At 41.6% G+C, this 21,269-nt stretch overlaps 1 protein-coding gene across 3 annotated transcripts in view; it reads right to left on the bottom strand.

Annotated features, from left to right (window-relative positions):
• Positions 1-7,516: 7,516 nt before the first annotated feature.
• The window catches only part of LOC120055938 (la-related protein 4B-like), a 33,075-nt gene continuing 19,322 nt past the window's right edge, over positions 7,517-21,269 (bottom strand). Inside the window, exons 8-17 of one of the 3 annotated variants that reach the window (XM_039004004.1) lie at positions 16,633-16,743; positions 16,337-16,390; positions 15,779-16,012; positions 15,356-15,465; positions 14,881-15,153; positions 14,540-14,585; positions 14,006-14,170; positions 13,578-13,756; positions 13,199-13,310; positions 7,517-12,997 (exon numbers count right to left, since the gene is read on the bottom strand). In XM_039004004.1, the coding sequence (XP_038859932.1) occupies positions 12,674-12,997; positions 13,199-13,310; positions 13,578-13,756; positions 14,006-14,170; positions 14,540-14,585; positions 14,881-15,153; positions 15,356-15,465; positions 15,779-16,012; positions 16,337-16,390; positions 16,633-16,743 (1,608 nt within the window). In that variant the 3' untranslated portion in view covers positions 7,517-12,673. The remainder of the gene's footprint in view (positions 12,998-13,198; positions 13,311-13,577; positions 13,757-14,005; positions 14,171-14,539; positions 14,586-14,880; positions 15,154-15,355; positions 15,466-15,778; positions 16,013-16,336; positions 16,391-16,632; positions 16,744-21,269) is intronic. The other 2 variants (XM_039004005.1, XM_039004006.1) reach the window with 2 other exon arrangements.

Genomic DNA, 21,269 nt, shown 5'->3' with positions numbered 1-21,269 from the left:
TGATGACAGATTTGCACACTCTTGGCATTCTCTCAACCAGCTTCACCTGGAATGCTTTTCCAACAGTCTTGAAGGAGTTCCCACATATGCTGAGCACTTGTTGGCTGCTTTTCCTTCACTCTGCTGTCCAACTCATCCTAAACCATCTCAATTGGGTTGAGGTCGGGTGATTGTGGAGGCCAGGTCATCAGATGCAGCACTCCCATCATAAAGAAAAACCCTTGAATGAGTAGATGTGTCCAAACTTTTGACAGGTACTGTATATATATATATATAATATTTGGCCTGACGAAGCGGTTTTCTGCTGATCATTACTGTATGAGAATGATCTCGTCTGGTATATATTCACAGGCTTCAGTGTGCAAAATCAGGGTTTGAAGTGAGGGGTTGTAGCCTACATAGGGGTTGTAGGGCTCCCGAGTGGCACAGCGGTCTAAGACACTGCATCTCAGTGCTAGAGGTGTCACTACAGACACCCTGGTTTGAATCCAGGCTGTATCACAATCGTCCGTGATTGGGAGTCCCATAGTGCGGCGCACAATTGGCCCAGTGTTGCAATGTTGCTGGCAACGGGGTGAGGAAAGGATGACTGTCCTTGTCTCACTGACCCTCTTGCACTGTCTCTGCTTTTCAGATGAAGCCAACACACATTCCTTCCCCAGGGTTGGAGTAACTAATTACACGTAATCTGATTACAAAAAACTAACTGTAGTCAGTTACGTTACCAGCAAAAAAAATATTGTAAACAGATTACAGATACTTTGAAATCTAGATGATTGGATTACTTTTACATTTAGAAAGGATGTTTGCTTAAAAAAATACATTATGACACCTTCCTATTTTCTCAATGACACTCAATTCAGCATTGAAAAAAAAGCACAAGTTTAAGTTTGTTCCACCTGAGTCCGCTATGATGACACAGCAAATGCATTTGATGGACCTTTTTGTCTTCTTCTAATGCTTCTTAAGGGGAAATTAATCAGATAACGTTACCGAGTTTGGTTACTGATTACAATTTTGGAGTGGTATCTAGTAACGGATTACATTTAAAAAGGAACCTACACAACACTGTCCCTCGGAGTTATATCAGTATTTTACCCCAAGCCCATTGTGGTGTGGTGTAACCTGATAAATATTCTCCACAGGTGTACTATCAACCCTCAGACACATTAGAGCTGCTGAAGGTTTCAATAAGCCTCTGGACCTTTCAATGCATTTCAAAATCCAGACTTATTTTTGTCCTGTGGCTGAACACTGCCACATAATCACCCAGTACTTGTAGAGAATGGACCAGGTTACATTAGGCCTACATTACCACACTGGCTATTGTAAAGCCTAACATCCTAACCCCCTCCCCCAACTAATGGCCAATCCAGTTTCTTTGCCACCGGCCGTCACACAAGCTTCTTCTGATGAATAGGCTGCCCAGTCCCAGTCTCTCAGGCTTCTCCTGGAGGAAGCTGGGGTGGTATAACGTCCCAGGATGCCTGTACACATTAAGACAGATGGTCTGGGCCTCCCGGGTGGCGCAGTGGTCTAGGGCACTGCATCGCAGTGCTAACTGCGCCACCAGAGTCTCTGGGTTCGCGCCCAGGCTCTGTCGCAGCCGGCCGCGACCGGGAGGTCCGTGGGGCGACGCACAATTGGCATAGCGTCGTCCGGGTTAGGGAGGGTTTGGCCGGTAGGGATATCCTTGTCTCATCGCGCTCCAGCGACTCCTGTGGCGGGCCGGGCGCAGTGCGCGCTAACCAAGGGGGCCAGGTACACGGTGTTTCCTCCGACACATTGGTGCGGCTGGCTTCCGGGTTGGAGGCGCGCTGTGTTAAGAAGCAGTGCGGCTTGGTTGGGTTGTGCTTCGGAGGACGCATGGCTTTCAACCTTCGTCTCTCCCGAGCCCGTACGGGAGTTGTAGCGATGAGACAAGATAGTAATTACTAGCGATTGGATACCACGAACATTGGGGAGAAAATGGGATAAAATTAAAAAAAAAAAAAAAAAGACAGATGGTCTGAATCCCGCCTGTCTGAGCCATCTGCCCAATTATGATAGTGCTAAGATGGCCATAGGAGAGCATACAAACCAAGATGGCCAGAGGAGAGCATACAAACCAAGATGGCCAGAGGAGAGCATACAAACCAAGATGGCCAGAGTAGAGCATACAAAGCAAGATGGCCAGAGGAGAGCATACAAACCAAGATGGCCAGAGGAGAGCATACAAACCAAGATGGCCAGAGGAGAGCATACAAACCAAGATGGCCAGAGGAGAGCATACAAACCAAGAAGGCCAGAGGAGAGCATACAAACCAAGAAGGCCAGAGGAGAGCATACAAACCAAAATGGCCAGAGGAGAGCATACAAACCAAGATGGCCAGAGGAGAGCATACAAAGCAAGATGGCCAGAGGAGAGCATACAAAGCAAGATGGCCAGAGGAGAGCATACAAACCAAGATGGCCAGAGGAGAGCATACAAACCAAGAAGGCCAGAGGAGAGCATACAAACCAAAATGGCCAGAGGAGAGCATACAAACCAAGATGGCCAGAGGAGAGCATACAAACCAAGATGGCCAGAGGAGAGCATACAAACCAAGATGGCCAGAGGAGAGCATACAAACCAAGATGGCCATAGGAGAGCATTCAAACCAAGATGGCCAGAGGAGAGCATACAAACCAAGATGGCCAGAGGAGAGCATACAAACCAAGAAGGCCAGAGGAGAGCATACAAACCAAGAAGGCCAGAGTAGTGCATACACAAACTCTCAGCGTTTGATTCATGTGCTTGCATATCAGGGGAAAGAAGGAATGGAAAGGCCAATGAATTGTTTTTGAGTGGGTGGGTCGGTGCATGTATGGGGTGAGCCAGGGGGCATTCCTACATCTGATTTGGTTGTCAATGTTCCATATCCATTGTTTTATGTAAAAAAACAAATGTAAATATGATGTAAAGAAAACTGTAAGCCCACTTTTTTATGCTGATCTCTCAACAGCTGTACACTAATAGGAAACAGACCAAGACCCATATCAAGTGGTACCCTATTGCCTATATAGTGCAGTACTTTTGACCAGGGCCCATAGGACTCTGGTCAAAAGTAGTGAACTATATAGGCAATAGGGTGCCATTTGGGGGGGACACCCGAAATGCAAAACAGCCATGACATGGGAAAAGGAGTGGGAAGAAGATGCTTGCAGAGTAGGCCTACCATTGGATAAGTCTTGATATAAAGGGGTTACGAATAGCTGATGCCCAGGTGTACTTATTCACCAAATGTCTGCAGCTGCAAGACAATCGCCATTTGTTGGATCAAATCAAACTGTGGACCCATCAGGGGTAGATGAAGAAGCCTGTTGTTTTGTGTGGGGCGTGATACACTGACTTACCCTAATAGGATTGTGGTGTGCTGTGGAAGAAATCCTCCAAGATGTTCTTGTGGGAATATGTTGCCACCTTGTGGCTAGTTTTTCAAATGGAATAGAGAAAAGCACTCCCATAGGCTTGTACATGATGTGGCAGATGGACAATGGCTCATGTCTTGATGCATGTTAACTTTTCCCTTTCTGCAAAAAAACTAACAAAAAAAATGATTTTTGGAATTTCTATTTCTGTGTGTGCAAACCACCCTTCAGTTTTTGGACAATGGCTCACGGGCATGGCATAAAATGTTGTGCAGATTGAATGGGTTGGCAATTTCAGTTGTTATAGATTGTCAACTATCACTAGCTATGGTGGGGTGTTCCAGATGGGTATACCACAAAGGTATACTACAAATAAGGGTCAATGAGTTAGCCAGCCAACATTAATGAACGACCATTCATTAAGAAAGCTTAACTTCGATACCGTATGTGTTGTTGGTTGTTGAGTCAATTAGACCATACCCATTTCAAGTTGAAGTACAGTGCCAGTCAAAAGTTTGGACCACCTACTCATTCAAGGGTTCTTCTTTCTTTTGACTATTTTCTACAATGTAGAATAATAGTGAAGACATCAACACTATGAAATAACACCAATGGAATCATTTAGCAACCAAAAAAGTGTTAAATCAAAATATATTTTATATTTAATATTCTTCAAAGTAGCCAGCCTTTGTCTTGATGACAGCTTTGCACACGCTTGGCATTCTCTCAACCAGCTTCACCTGGAATGCTTTTCCAACAGTCTTGAAGGAGTTGGATTGAGGTCGGGAGATTGTGGAGGCCAGGTCAACTGATGCAGGACTCCATCACTCTCCTTCTTGGTCAAATAGCCATTACACAGCCTGGAGGTGTGTTGGGTCATTGTCCTGTTGAAAAACAAATGATAGTCCCACTAAGCGCAAACCAGATGGGATGGTGTATCGCTGCAGAATGCTGTGGTAGCCATGCTTGTTAAGTGTGCCTTGAATTCTAAATAAATCACAGTGTTACCAGCAAAGTACCCCCACACCATCACACGTCCTCCGGGGTGGGGATCGCAGTGGGGATCTCACATACGGAGATCATCCGTTCACCTACTCTGCGTCTCACAAAGACACGGCGGTTGGAACCAAAAATCGCAAATTTGGACTCGCCAGACCATAAGGACAGATTTCCACCAGTCTAATGTCCATTGCTACTGTTTCTTGGCCCAAGCAAGTCTCTTCTTATTGGTGTCCTTTAGTAGTGGTTTCTGTCCAGAAACTCACCTATGAAGGCCTGATTCACGCAGTCTCCTCTGAACAGTTGATGTTGAGATGTGTCTGTTACTTGAACTCTGTGAAGCATTTATTTGGGCTGCAATTTCTGAGGCTGGTAACTCAAATGAACTTAACCTCTGCAGCAGAGGTAACTCTGGGTTTTCCTTTCTTGAGGAGGTCCACATGAGAGCTAGTTTCATCATAGCGCTTGATGGTTTTTGTGACTGCACTTGAAGAAACTTTCAAAGTTCTTGAAATTTTCCGCATTGACTGACCTTCATGTCTTAAAGTAATGATGGACTTTGCTTATTTGAGCTGTTCTTTTCATCATATGGACTTGGTCTTTTACCAAATAGGGCTATCTTCTGTATACCACCCCTACCTTGTCACAACACAACCGATTGGCTCCAACGCATTAAGGAAATAAATTCCACAAATTCACTTTTAACAAGGCACACCTGTTAATTTAAATGCATTCCCGGTGACTACCTCATGAAGCTGGTTGAGAGAATGCCAAGAGTGTGCAAAGATGTCATCAAGGCAAAGGGTGGCTACTTTGAAGAATCTAAAATATATTTTGATTTAACACTTTTCTTTGGTTACTACATGATTCCATGTGTTATTTCATAGTTTTGATGTCTTCACTATTATTCTACATTGTAGAAAATAGTAAAAATAAAGAAAAACCCTCAAATGAGTAGGTGTGTCAACTTGACTGGTACTGTACAATTAAAAAATATATATTTAGGCACGTAAACTGGCTAACTAATTGATCCTGCTTTGTAGTATACCCCTCTGAAAGCAGGATTGTTAAATTAGCCAGCTAATTTTGATAAATGTTTTTTGCCTCTTTTAGAAAGCTAAGCTTGAATATAGGTCATTGGTTGTGTCAATTATACCATGTCAATTTCACATTTTCAAGCCTCTATTTCTCAGAATATTTAAATATTCATCCTGATCGTACTACACCGGCTCCGACGCTCGTCGGATGTGGCAGGGCTAGCAAATTATTACGGACTACAAAGGGAAACACAGCCGTAAGCTGCCCATTGACATGAGCCTACCAGATGAGCTAAATGACTTCTATGCTCGCTTCGAGGTAAGCAACACTGAGGCATGCACGAGAGCACCAGCTGTTCCAGACGACTGTGTGATCACGCTCTCCGTAGCCGATGTGAGTAAGACCTTTAAACAGGTCAACATTCACAAGGCAGCAGGGCCAGATGGATTACCAGGACATGTACTCGAGTACGCGCTGTCTTCACTGACATTTTCAACCTGTCCCTGACCGCGTCTGTAATACCAACATGCTTCAAGCAGACCACCATAGTCCTTGTGCCCAAAAACACCAAGGTAACGTGCCTAAATGACTACTGACCTGTAGCACTCACGTCTGTAGCCATGAAGTGCTTTGAAAGGCTGGTCATGGCTCACAACACCATTATCCCAGAAACCCTAGACCCTCTCCAATTTGCATACCGCCCCAACAGATCCACAGATGAAGCAATCTCTATTGCACTCCACACTGCCCTTTCCCCACCTGGACAAAAGGAACACCTAGCGTTCAACACCATAGTGCCCTCAAAGCTCATCATTAAGCTAAGGACCCTGGGACTAACCACCTCCCTCTGCAACTGGATCCTGGACTTCCTGATGGGCCACCCCCAGGTGCTAAGGGTATGTAACAAAACATCTGCCACGCTGATCCTCAACATGGGGGCCTCTCAGTGGTGCGTGCTCAGTCCCCTCCTGTACTCCCTGTTCACCCAGGACTGCACGGCCAAGCACGACTCCAACACCATCATTAAAGTTTGCAGACGACACAAGTGGTAGGCCTGATCACCGACAACGATGAGACAGCCTATAGGGAGCAGGTCAGAGACCTGGCAGTGTGGTGCCAGGATAACAACCTTTCCCTCAATGTGATCAAGACAAAGGAGATGATTGTGGACTAGAGGAAAAGGAGGGCCGAGCACACCCCCATTCTCATCAATGGGGCTGTAGTGGAGCAGGTTGAGCGCTTCAAGTTCATTGGTGTCCACATCACCAACAAACTATCATGGTCCAAACACACCAACAGTCGTGAAGAGGGCACGGCTACGCCTATTCCCCCTCAGGAGACTGAAAATATTTGGCATGGGTCCTCAGATCCTCAAAAAGGTATACAGCTGCACCATCAAGAGCATCCTGACTGGTTGCATCACCTCCTGGTATGGCAACTGCTCAGCCTCTGACCGCAAGGCACTACAGGGTAGTGAGTACAGCCCAGTATATCACTGGGGCCAAGCTTCCTGTCATCCAGGACCTCTATACCAGGCGGTGTCAGAGGAAGGCCCTAAAAATGGCCAAAGACTCCAGCCACCCTAGTCATAGACTGTTCTCTCTGCTACCGCACGGCAAGCGGTAGCGGAGCACCAAGTCAAGGTCCAAAAGGCTTCTTAACAGCTAACCCCCTAGCCATAAGTCTCCTGAACAGCAAATCAAATGGATACCGACTATTTGCCTTGACCCTCCCCACCCCCATTTTTACACTGCTGCTAATGGTTAACTATGCATAGTCACTTTACCTCTACCTACATATTACCTCGACTAACCTTTGCCCCCACAATTTGACTCTGTACTGGTACCCCGTATATAGCTTCGCTACTGTTATTTCATTGCACTTTAATTACTTTTTTATTTATTTTTTACTTCAGTTTGAGTAAATACTTAACACTTATTTTTCTTAACTGCATTGATGGTTAAGAGCTTGTAAGTATTTCCCTGTAAAGTCTGTTGTGTTTGGCACATGTGACAAATACAATTTTATATTTTTTCTTGATCAGCCCCCAGACATCCCAGATTATGGGACACACACACAGAGACAGAACTCAATAACAGTGCCTAAATCTTTATTTTTCAGTAAGCTACATTTTTTCCCTCCGAATTAGACAGCTTAACATGACACAAGAGTAACTTAAATTATCAATAGTTGACATGTACGCTTGATTCCAGTCTTAATGGAAGAATAGGTAAGAAATCAAAAGCACTCAAAGATACCTCCATGAACTGTTGTTATGTTCATAGGTTCTTCTCTCCCATAAAGTCAGCGATTGTCCACTGCTGTTAGCGTAACATGGTATGGGTAAAAATGAGTTAATTGACCACAGTGAGTTGATAGTGAGACAATGGCTATGTCTCATTCCAGTCAGTTGGTGCATTGTCACATCACTTTAGAAGCAAGGTCAACTTACAACAAGCTGTAGCCGTTGCAAAAAATACATGGCACTGTCAAACTGGTGAGACGAAGCAGATCGAAGCAAACTGGGCAAGGAGAACGAGACGGCCTGATATGAGAGACATTGTCTGTGTACAGTAACACAAGGAGAACAGCCCGAACATTACAACAGGGCTTTAGTAGTGCGAGCAAAAGAAAGAAGAAAAAGTTCAACACAAGTTCAGTCAGTCTTTCATCTTCTGGAGAGATGAACCAATAACAGTGAATGAAAAATCCTTTTCTCATCGTCATGCTGCACACACCTAGCTGGCGAATGAACCTTGGGTTAACTTGACTTCAACCGTCAGTCAACTTTGCATTTGTGTTTTATACTTCTGCTGACCCCAGGTGGTACACTTCACACTCACCCACAGTGCCCAACCTGAGATCATATTCATATCCATACCCAATCTGCAAAGACAACAGCATTAGCATTTTGCATTAGATAGGCCTACTAGCATAGACCAGCTTAAATTAGCATAGACCAGCTTAAATTTACAGACAAACATGCCTCGACTTCATTAGCCAGATCAGATACCCGGTCAGATGCAGGTTGCTATGAGTACTTTGTCTAATGTCAGTGGTATCAGATTTTAATTCCCAGTTTTATAATTCTGGACCAGCTACACTTCCCATGAGTAACAACAAATATCAAAATATAATGGCAGGCGCTTAAATATTATGTACAAGTCAAACAAACTGCCAGGCTGAAACAAATTAAATGGCACAGTTGTTTTTTTTGCCACATTAAATGCAGTCCACGTGTGTGATCAAATGATACAAAAAGACAATGCACAGTATGTTAAACAGTGTGCCAGAAATAATTTCTGCAAGAAAATGATAAGTGTAAAAAATATCTACACTATTATGATTGAGTCTAAACACTGGTAAAGCCTACCAAAAAAAAATTAAGTACAGTTATTACTTCTGGGCGCTACGAAAGTTCAGTTGATGTACATTTATGAAAAACGAAAAACCTAAAATAAAAACAAAATTACAGAATATCAACAATGCTTAAATCAATTTGCTCCAAACGATTAAAGGTTGTCTGGTACAAATTATACCGTATGCTGCTGTGGAATTGACATTGGTTGTGTGTGAAAGATTTGATGTTCCTGTGCTTCAAATGTGCTTTACTGTGATTCATAAAGAACTGTTTTATGGGCCAAATCACACATCAGATTGATATAAGCTGTCTGTCACAGGACAGAGTACGGACTTTGTACTGTCATTTGAAGATGTGTGTTTGTACAACAGGTAAGTTCTCCCCTTTTCTCATTGTGCACAGTGAAGGGGCTAAACAACAGAAACAAACACCTGTTTGTTGAGAAAACACATGGACATGGAATGAGAATGACATTTAAAAAGTTACAATCAGACAACCTGCCCACATTGCAAAGTGAGGCAGACGCAATTCTTCACATCAGAACATTTTTTTTTTATAAAGAAATACAAACATTTAGTTATCCTACATCCAGCTCAAAAGCAACATTAATAGTTCAACAAGATCAATATATGTTTTTTTAAATCATTTTAAGGTACCTCTTTATATTTTCTGATTATTTACAACTGTACAAGCAAAGCACACAGTTCAAAGTGCACATATTTGATACAGTATTGACTATTTTGCATTTACAGGATTTATATTTACCCCCAAAACAAACATAAAATAGAAACAAAGTTAATCAAAAGAGATTTGAGATAAATTTTACAAAACCAAAATGCTGCTAGATTTGTACTTTCTTAAGACCAAGTAAGACTTCTGACGTTAGGTATGACTAAATATTTCCATGCGTCTTCCTTAGTAACATGTCGGGGTTTGAAAAAAAATAAACTAACTCTACGTTGTCTCGTATAAAAGTTAAGGCAAAGTCATTTTCAAGTTTAAATAAAATTCAAGTTTTTAAACACCGGATGGAAATTATACATTTGAAAATATATACTATTGTATATATTTTTTTCTTGAAAAGAAACTTTAATGATATCTCATGGAATAAACAGCACTGGTTTCTAAGCAGATACGGTACAACATGTCTTTTATACCATCTCAGGAAAAAACAACAAAAAATTATAATACATCTGCCATTTAAGACCGCCCATACAAGTGCATCTCAGTCCTTCAGAATCAAACTCCCCAAATAATGTGTTTGCAAACCAAACAGCATGCAAATCAAAAGCAGCAATGACTATCAATACAGGCAATGTCTCCTCTCTCCGAAATAAGTCCTCTTTTCTAAGCAGAGTACTCCAGGGTAGCTCCTTGTTGCAGGAAGACGTCAATGAGACACTAAAGAAGCGCACAGGTTCCACTTTCCTTTTTTCTACTTAGAGATTTATACAAAGCACAGAGGGGAATTTGGAAGCTATATGGTTGTTGTATGGAGAGCCAGGTGAAATCTCCAGAAGAAAACCATCCTAAAAATAAACCGGGCATTTCTACTGTATGGAGGGGAAGGAGTTGGAACAACCCAACAGTGCTGCCTGCTCTGCCTAACATTTGTCCAAACTGAAAGGACTCGGTGGCTGCTCAGGTTTACAGCATCCAAAACAGGTCAAAGGTCATACTCTGCCTGCTCACAGGGTGCAGTTTTACTACTCATTTTCTGAGTGTCACCCAATGACTAAAGCTATACCTTCATTCTAAAAGGGCTGTCTCATATTTTACCTTAATATCTAACATTTGTAGTGAAGGAAAACCCCCACTTCTTCCTTTCAACCAATTCTACTTAATTGTAAATGTTTTGGAGCCACTAGGATTTCCCAAACTCAGTCCTGGGTCCCCTCCTGGGTGCACATTTAGTTTTTTGCCCTAGTACTACACAGCTGATTTAAATAATCAAAGCTTGATGAGTTGGTTATTTGGATTAGCTGTGTAGTCCTAGGGCAAAAACAAAAACGTGCATCTGGGGGATGGGGGGCCCAGGACAGAGTTTGGGAAACTCTGATCTAAGGTGTAAACCCACATTACAATTTGCTACTGTAATACTGAATAAACTGAAACCGCTTTATAAAAAAATAAAAAAACACCACGCACCAGTGGTTTCATAATTCACTACCTAAAATGGAAAACAAAATCAAATAAAACACCACTGCAAAAATAAGCCATTGTTAGTGGAACTCCACAGGTTTAAATCAATGAAAGTGAGCACAAAAGAAAATAACTAAACACTAAAGTTATTTTTATCCTGCACGGAAGTATGTCTAGTAGGCATTTACATGGCAGTAAACAAACAGTTTAACTTGTGTGAATTTCTCCATGTAGAGGTTAATCGAATTGGTCAACATTTAGATCTTCTGAAACTGATTACCCTGTCAAAAGGAAAGAAAAGTTGAAATCCAAGAGGGAAGAAACTCAATTTGTTGTATAACTGAAATTTTAAAGGGCTTATAATGTGACTATCAGAAGTTTCTTTCATTTCGGATAACATGAAACTAGCTTCACATGTTCCCTTTTTGCTTCTGTATGTCCAGAAACAAAACAAATAGTGCAAAGTTTAGTTGACGACATGTATCAAGTATTATTATCTAAGTACAGTACCAAATTAATTGTAGTAACATGTTCCAGGTTCATCCTCTAGCACCATAGCTATCTAAAATAATGAAGTCACTGCACCCTGCCAAAACCCTAATGCCTACTCCTTATATTAGCCTAGCCACTTCCACCGCCAACATGTGCCCGCTGAACTAGTCTTTGACATGCTCGTTTCACAGCTAAATTTAGAACGAGAAGAGTCACCAATAGACACCACGTGATGAATTTCAGTTTTTTTTCTGATATGAAAATGTATGTAGATTTCTACTGACACTGATAGTACCTCTCTCTAAGAGGCCTAACTAGCAATGTGCTTTATACGGCTAGGAAACAGACTCCTGTGAATGGGATAGCAGAAAACTACATTTTATTGTTTACCACAAGAAATACCAGATAAAGACTTAGGCGCTCTTAAAACCACCAGTACGCAACAACTAGAGGTACTTGTACCAACAATCAAAACCAGTATGCAAATAAATGTATTCTCCTCATATGCTGGTGTTACAATGACAAAGAGTTCCGTGTTGGCAAAAAGATTCTCAGAAATCCCTCAGAAAGTAGGTCTTCTGTGGATTTCAGTGAAGTCTAAATTGACACTAGACTAGTTGACCTTGCATATGAACGTAAATATGTAAAAACAATTATGGCTGCGTCCCATACGGCGCCTTATTCCGTATGTCGTGCACTACTTTTGACCGAGAGTAGTACGCTACTCAGGGAATAGGGTGTCATTTGGGACGCCAATCTCATGACTGACTGATCATCTCATCCTGCAACGGAATCACATTACATCTTAGGACTGCATACAACATACAGAAACACCCCCCACAACTAACAAGATCTAAACCGCTATTCCGTTACTCATCCACTTCCTTTCATTCACTCACTGGGTGGCTTCCAGTCTACCTACTCTCACAATATTATCTTGGAAGGCAGTTTGGACACATGAATTTATCCCACTAATCTGAACAAGAGTACATTTGACTATTTGACACAAAATAATGCAAAAAAAATCCAAATGAAATAAACCTCCCAAAAAATAAATAAGTAAAGATGAACGGTTCTCTACATGCACACCGAGGTGCTATTGTCAGTAAGCCCTGATCCAGAAACGCGTCCTCTCTATGCTGTGGCTGACTGATGATTTTGGGATAGGTTTTGTTTCAATAGCCCTGACCTTTTCAAGATTTTTTTCCTCTCACACATTTGTTTTGAAATGGACTTTATTGCAGTTGGGGGTTACTGCAGGTACTTTGGGGGGGTGTTGAGATCTTTGCTGCTGGGACCCTTCCCCGGGTGGTGTGGAGGTGGTGAGGGCCACCGGCCGGTTGGTCTCCGGACCTCTCGGGGTCTGCCTGGGTTAGCAGGCTTGGAGGAGCCTGGGTATGTCTCTCGGGGGGCCTTGGGCTCGCCCCTGTCCCCTGGAGCTGCGTCAGGGCACTTCCTCTCTTCTCCTGCAGAGGCAGCGCTGCTGGCTGGCTTGGCCTCTTTAGGGGCCTGTAGTGTCGGAGCGTGGTCTTTAATCCTCTGGCAGATCTCAGCGTAAGAGGGCTTTCGCAGTTCCTGAACATACAAAAAAAAATAGATTGTAGACGATTAATTTCATAGGACATTGACTATGCACCCTGGTTTGACATGCATTAAAGTAAGAAACACGGTCTTTACCAACCACAAGTCAGCATCTATACCTATCAAAAAATCTAGATCAGCTAATATCAATAATTGCACCTGGTTGTTTAAATGCTTTGGTGAACCAGTACTTACTGTAGCAGCCCCATTGACTTGAACAGATTTGCTAGCGGTGTACAGGGTGTCAGTGACCAGCTCCGCAGAGACCCGGGTCTCCTTCTGCTTCGCCTCCGGAACTTTCACTTCCCTGAAAAACACACAGGATCTCACAATTAATTCACAAAGACGTGTAGGACATGAAATGCTGTTAAGTCAGTTCTGTTCATGTCTTCTACACCAAGCTATTTTGACATCAACAACTACTGTATCTATGGTGTTTGGTATGTTTGATGAGGAAATAGAGACAAGTGTGAGAGAAAAGATACTGTATGATATGAAAAACAAAATAAGTTATGTTTTTCTAAATAGAAATAGTGTGTGGGAGGGGGGGTTGAAACACACGTCATATACTCACTCTGCGGGTTGGGAGGGAGTGGGGACAGGGGCAGGGCCAGAGGCTGGTGCTAGGGTCAGGGCTGGGGGAGCAGCGGGCAGGAGGCTCGGGGGCTGTGGAGACGTGAAAGTCCTCAGTGGCTCCTTGGGTCCTCCTGAGGGGAGGAGGGCGCCTGCAGCGCTGGCATCAACGCTTACATTCTGGAACGGGATGAGAAAAACAACACATCAGGTTCCTACTGACAGCAGAGCTGAAATGTAGAGCTAAGTGATTCACTATGTTGGCTTGGAAATGAGAGCTTGGCTGCATCCCAGATGGCACCATATTCCCTGGCCAGAAGTCTATGGGCCCTGATCAAAAGTAGAGCACTACATAGGGAATAAGGTGCCATTTGGGACGCACAGAGTACGGTGGTCTGGAGATGACAGCTTGTGGTGGTAAATACTGACCCTGACCTTTGTGGCCCCTATTACCATGCTGGCCAGTCTGTTCTCAAACATGTTGTCAGGGGTCTTGAGGTGGCCTGCGGCCCCAGGCAGTGGGGGGAAGCTGGAGAGCCCCAGCTCAAAGCTGGGGGACGGGGGCTTCTGAGGAGGTGACTGGGTGGCCACTCTCTATACAACAAAACAGCATCAAACACCGTCAGACAGGGTGGCCTCTCCCTAAGCACAACGCAGTGAGTCAGAAAACAACCTCTGCGCCCTACTCCCTTCATAGAGCACTACTTTTGACCAGAGCCTATAGGGCTGGTCAAAAGGAGCGCAGTATGTAGGCCAGGGTGCTAGAGCCAGCCTGGCAACCGTACCTACAAAATCCCTGCAATACAAACATTCAGTCAGGAGATGTCACAGCCTTCAGCATCAGTACTGATGGATCTTTCTCAAAGTCAAAGATCAGTACTGATGGATCTTTCTCAAAGTCAAAGATCAGTACTGATGGATCTTTCTCAAAGTCAAAGACTAGTTTAAAAAATATGTACTTACTGTAAACTTGTCATCCCTCTTTTTCCTAGAACCATAAATATTTGTCCTTTAAGAGAGAGAACATTTGAAAGATTGACTGACATATTTTTTTATCTATTTGAAGCACAATTTAGCCTTAGAGATTTCAACAATTTCAAAACTTGAGCGCCATGCTCTCTCTCGTAAAATTATAATGTGTCCCAAATGGTACTATATTCGTTATTTAGTGCACTACTTTTTACCAGATCCCATGGGCCCTGGTCAAAAGTAGTGCACTAAATAACGAATATAGTACCATTTGGGACACATACTATAGATGTCTATGGTGGTGAAGCTCATGCAGATAGTGGATGATCACTTACCTTCCCCGGCCCATGCCCAGTGAGTAGTCGGTGCTGACGGGCTCCACCCGACCCGTACCGATGTCCCTCCTGGGGTAGGTCATGGTGGAGGGGGGTAACCTGGTTCTGTTCTGGCTCGGGAGTCGCGTTGTCTGGGGGGAAACCCGGGGCACCCCGTTCAGAATGCGCTCTGTGGGGAAGTTGAAGATGGTGGGGCTGTCCAGGAGCCCTGTGCCACGCTGATCTGCGTTGGGTATTGTGGGCCTCAGGTGAGGTTTACTGTGAGTGTGATTCCTGAAAAATTCAACAAGAAACACCGATCAATAATGTTTAAAGATCCTACATCATTCCATTGAATTGGAATGAGCACCATTATGGCATTATTGACTTGAATGGGGATACCTGTTCTACTCATTCTATTTCTATAATACAAGCACAGACATGTGGACATTCTTGGTAGTATCGTATACATTAGATGGAGTGTCAGTGTACCCACCTATTCCTGGGAGAGTAGTGCCTAACACCAGCAAGAGGAGACGTCGCTGGTTTAAAACTATGGGATGTTGTAAATCCATTTATGAATTGGGTGTTGTGAAATGATGTAACCTGTTGAATATAGAAGGAAAAACTACATCAATTACTTTTATAGGAGTTCTAGTAGCATATCATACAGTGAAGTTATGAAATATCTCTATTGATGTCTTGTAGGTGGTAGGTTTGAAAAATCCTGGTCATTTCTCAAACATTTTTTATTTGTATCTACAATTCCCAGGTTTTCCAGAAACACCGGTTGGAAGATTCCCAGAATCAGGAGAGAAAAAGCATAAAATCCATGAATTTCACAATCAGAATTTTGGGAATTCTGCAACCCTAGTCTGTATTGTAGGTTTGTAGTTGTGTGCATGACTGTTGTTCTCACCAGTGACGGGTCTATGAAGCTGTGGGTGGCTGACCAGGCCTGTGGAGTGATGAGGCTGTAGAGGGGGAACTGCTGCTGAGGGCTGTACACTGGAGGAATGTAGTAGGAGGTGTAACGCTGTTGTTGCTGCTGCTGCTGCTGCTGCTGTTGAGCATATGGGTTTACCTCCACCGGGCGGTAGCCATTCTTTGGCATAAAAGTGTTGATAGCAATTGCCTTCGCCTTTATCCGTGCCTGATTGGGGTTTAGAATTTAGAGTTCCTTAGAACATTTATTTTTCCTCAAAAACAAATATTCAAAGTAGGCATTTCAAAGCGGTGCACAGAGATTTGAATAAATTAGCCACATTTCTCCAGGGTATTATTTCACGTCAACTCTAAATGAACCCATACAAACACTGTAGATTGAATTGTTGTGTTATCCACTGGAAGTCTTTTGGGGGAAAGCATTAGTTGCTGTTATGTAGACAGAAAAAGGTTTTGAACCCCTATACTCCAGAAAGTACAGTAAATGGGTGAAGTTCACCTTAATTAACACAAAAAACATGAATTAGCTTACCTTAATAGGTTTCCCTTGGAAGGTTTTCACTTCTTCACGAAGATACTGATATGCCTAGAAAAAAAAGGTTCATGAACACTTCAGAAACAGCACAAAATATATCTTCAGTTTGTATACCCGCTGAGAAGGACGTAAGCTCAAGGTCGGTATAAAACCCTGTATGGCCACAACTAGCGATTGTAAACCAAACATAGACCAGCCCTACAATCCTAAAACATGCTATGACGTGCAGGGGAAAAGTACAAAATCAAGAGCTATGATCATGCAATGGTGCGACATTCCAGAATGTTCCTTACCTGTTGTGCATCTGCTTCTGATTCAAAGGTGATGAACCAGTTGTCGTTGTAGGCAAACTCAGAATTTATGAATTTAGGTAAGTTCTTTCCTTTAAAAAGAGCCTCGACCTCCTGCAAAACAAGAGCAAATGTCAAGCTTAAAAGGGATAGTTCAGGATTTAAGTCTTCGGGTACAGCTAGCATATGCTAAGCTAGTTAGCATTGGCTGTCGAAATTACCTCTAACTTCCTTCATACAGAGACATACAAAAATGTTATCCACGAGTTAATCTGCCTCTGGAGAAGTAGATAAAGGACTTCATTGCCAAAATCCTGATCTATCCCTTTAGTAATGCCAAAATGCCACAGGAAATGTGAGCAAGTTCCTGGTTTCGATTGAAAAGCTTCTGGCGGTCTAAGCCACTGCCTTTGGAGCACATTGCTTGAGCATTGGTTCGAATCTGGCACACTGTTTTTTCAACACACTCACTCTTGTATCTATCTGTATCCAACAAACAAACAAAAATAAATTGGCCCTTTCAATGTCAAATATTGTCAATATTCCCCGATGGGAGTACAGTTCAGACTGAAATAACACCATTAAAATGTTTGGAATTCTAAACTGCTAAAAACATCACCCTTTAATTTGTCACACTGCCTTAATTTTGATAACCACCCACTTGCACAATAGCTGAAACCTCTAAACACTGTTTAAACAATGTGTCATTATGTTTGAATACTCATACTAACTGTACTATTTGTGACGTGAATTGAGTATATAGTATGCTTATTTGTCATAGTATGGATATAGTTAGTATGCCAAAAGTTCCCAGATGTCGTACTAAATTCACCAAAATATGAAGTACACACGCAGAGGACACCATTTCCGTACTTTAGGGCCCATAATGCAATACAGGAAATGGGCGTGGCTTCAAATCATTTTCAGATTTGAAGAAATTGGCAGAAAATATGCAGCCGAAGTACAACGAGAGTGGATACAAATTCATTGCTTTAACTAATTATGACAAATGTTGAAAAAATGTTGAGCAATGTAATAAATGACTTTTCAAATAAGTTACCTTGAACGTTATGTTGGCTGGCAATTTGTTAGTAACACTGTCCTTACGAACCACATAACATATCATTACAGCAGTATGTACCGGTATGTTGTTAGCTAGTTACCAAACATTAGTTGGCTACTTATACATCAAACTAGCCAGTATCTTAACTATAGGCTAACTAACTAACCAACGTTTATTGACTTGATTATTCCCATCATTCTTAGCTTAGCTAAATTGTATAGTCCTGGTCAGAGTGGTCTCATTTGTGTCTGGAAGTAATAGCAAGCAAGCCAACGTTAGCTTGGGTGCTTGACTGCCGTTGTAAGTAGAGGTCGACCGATTAATCAGGGCCGATTTCAAGTTTTCATAATCAGTAATCTGCATTTTTGGACACCGATTACATTGCAATCCACGAGGACACTGCGTGGCAGGCTGACCACCTGTTACATGAGCGCAGCGTCAAAAGGAGCCATGGTAAGTTGCTAGCTAGCATTAAACTTATCTTAGAAAAAACAATCTTCACATTATCACTAGTTAACTACACATGGTTGATGATATAACTAGGTTAACTAGCTTGTCCTGCATTGCATATAATCAATGCCGTGCCTGTTAATTTATCATCGAATCACAGCCTACTTCAACTTTGCCAAACGGGGATGATTTAACAAAAGCTCATTTGTGAAAAAAGCACATTCGTTGCACAAATGTACCTAAACATTAATGCCTTTCTTAAAATTAATACACAGAAGTATATACTTTTTTTTTTAAACCTGCATATTTCATTAAAATAAATGCATGTTAGCAGGCAATATTAACTAGGGAAAATTGTGTCACTTCTCTTGCGTTCAGTGCAAGCAGAGTCAGGGTATATGCAACAAGTTTGGGCAGCCTGGCTTGTTGCGAACTGTGTTTCTTCCTAACAAAGACCGTAATTAATTTGCCAGAATTTTACATAATATTGAAGGTTGTGCAATGTAACAGCAATATTTAGACTTAGGGTTGCCATCCGTTCGATAAAATAAGGAACGGTTCCGTATATCCCTGAAAGAATAAACGTTTTGCTTTTGAAATGATAGCTTCCGGATTTGACCATATTAATGGCCTAAGTCTCATATTTCTGTGTTTATTATATTATAATTAAGTCTATGATTTGATATTTGATAGAGCAGAATGACTGAGCGATGGTAGGCAGCAGCAGGCTCATAAGCATTCATTCAAACAGCTCTTTACTGCGTTTGTGAGCAGCTCTTAGCAATGCTTGATGACTTCAAGCCTATCAACTCCCGAGATTAGGCTGGCAATACTAAAGTGCCTATAAGAACATCCAATAGTCAATGGTATATGAAATACAAATGGTAGTGAGAGAAAGTCGACGCGTCATAATTCCTATAACTACAACCTAAAACTTCTTAACTGGGAATATTGAACCATCAGCTTTCATATGTTCTCATGTTCTGAGCAAGGAACTTAAACGTTATCCTTTTTTTTTTTTTTTTTTTTTTTTTTACATGGCACATATTGCACTTTTACCTTCTTCTCCAACACTGTACTTGCATTATTTAAACCAAATTGAACATGCTTCATTATTTATTTGAGACTAAATAGATGTTATTTATGTGTTATATTAAGTTAAAATAAAAGGGTTAATTGTTCATTCAGTATTGTTGTAATTGTCATTGTTACAAATAAAAATAAATTTAAATTAAATTATAATAATTTTTAATAATATAATATGCATATTGTACGAGCAAGAATTGAGTACGAGGCCGTTTAAATTGGGCACGTTTTTCCCCCAAAGTGAAAACAGCGCCCTCTGTCCTCAACAGGTTAAACTGCCTCATACTCAATTCTTGCTCGTACAATATGCATATTATTATTACTATTGGATAGAAAACACTCTAGTTTCTAAAACCGTTTGAATTATATCTGTGAGTAAAACAGAACTCAAGTTGGAGCAAACTTCCTGTCAGGAAGTGAGAAATCTGAAATCGGGCACTCTGTTCTAGGGTCAGTTTATTAATTTGCATGTATTCTATTGGTTGACATGCACTGCATACGCCTTCCCCTAGATGTCAGCAAGCAGTGAGAATTGGAATGGAGTTGCTAGGCAGATCTGAGGCCATATAAGGGCTCTTGGAACCGGGGGTGCACTCTTTTCAACGTTCGCCATGACGCGAGACAGACCTCAGGATGGCATTCTGGAAAGCTCTCTTTATAGGCCTTAGATATATCCGGCTCTGATTTTATTCGATATAGGTGTTAAAAACGTCATAATGTAGTTATTTTAAACCGAGTTATATCAGTTTATATCAGTATATTGCGATTTTCGGAATTTTCTTTGTGCTGCGTATTGAAGAGTTGGACACGTCTGGGCCACATAGCTAATGTTTGCTGCTAATTCCTAAGCTGAAGACTACATTCTACAGCCGGAGCAACGATTATTCTGGACAAAGGACAACTTGCCCAAGATTCTGATGGAAGCTCATCAAAAAGTAAGAACTATTTATGATGTTAATTCGTTGTTCTGTTGAAAAATGTAAAACTACTATTCCGCCATTAATTTCGGTGCGGTCTCGCTTTAACGCACGCTGTATGTCGTAGTAACGTTAATTTTAAAAATCTAACACAGCGGTTGCATTAAGAACTAATGTATCTTTCATTTGCTGTCCAACCTGTATTTTTTAGTCAAGTTAATGATTAGTTATTGATTAGATTAGGTGCCTCTCCCAAGATTTCTCCCGACATTTTCTTTGCAGCTTGGCTACTATTCTCATTGTATAACCACGATTTGTGCCGCTAAATATGCACATTTTCGAACAAACAATATATGTATTGTGTAATATGATGTTATAGGACTGTCATCTGATGAAGTTTTGAGAAGGTTAGTGAAAAATGTAATATCTTTTGCTGGTTTATTCGCTATCGCTAACGTGCATGAATCAATGCTGCTGTGTGGTTAGCTTATTGTAGTAAGCTAATATAATGCTAAATTGTGTTTTCGCTGTAAAACACTTAAAGAATCTGAAATATTGGCTGGATTCACAAGATCTTTGTCTTTCATTTGCTGTACGCTGTGTATTTTTCATAAATGTTTTATGATGAGTATTTAGGTAATTCACGTTGCTCTCTGTAGTTATTCTAGTTGCTTTGGTGAGAGTTGTGATGGTGGCTGCAATGTAAAACTATGATTTATACCTGAAATATGCACATTTTTCGAACAAAACATATGCTATACAATAAATATGTTATCAGACTGTCATCTGATGAAGTTGTTTCTTGGTTAGTGACTATTATATCTTTATTTGGTCGAATTTTTGTGATAGCTACCTATGCAGGAAAAAAATGGTGGGGGAAAAAAGTTGTGTCTTTTGCTATCGTGGTTAGCTAATAGATTTACATATTGTCTTCCCTGTAAAACATTTTAAAAATCAGAAATGATGGCTGGATTCACAAGATGTGTATCTTTCATTTGGTGTCTTGGACTTGTGATTTCATGAACATTTTATTATATGATATCCCTGTGGCTTTAGGCTAGGCTATGCTAGTCAGCTTTTTTGATGGGGGGGATCCCGGATCCGGGTTTGTGACTCATTAGAGG

This window comes from Salvelinus namaycush, chromosome 11 (assembly GCF_016432855.1).
Source record: "Salvelinus namaycush isolate Seneca chromosome 11, SaNama_1.0, whole genome shotgun sequence".
Classification (NCBI taxonomy): Eukaryota; Metazoa; Chordata; class Actinopteri; order Salmoniformes; family Salmonidae; genus Salvelinus; species Salvelinus namaycush.
Note: the sequence above shows the minus strand (reverse complement) of the source record. Positions and strands in the feature narration are given on the sequence as shown.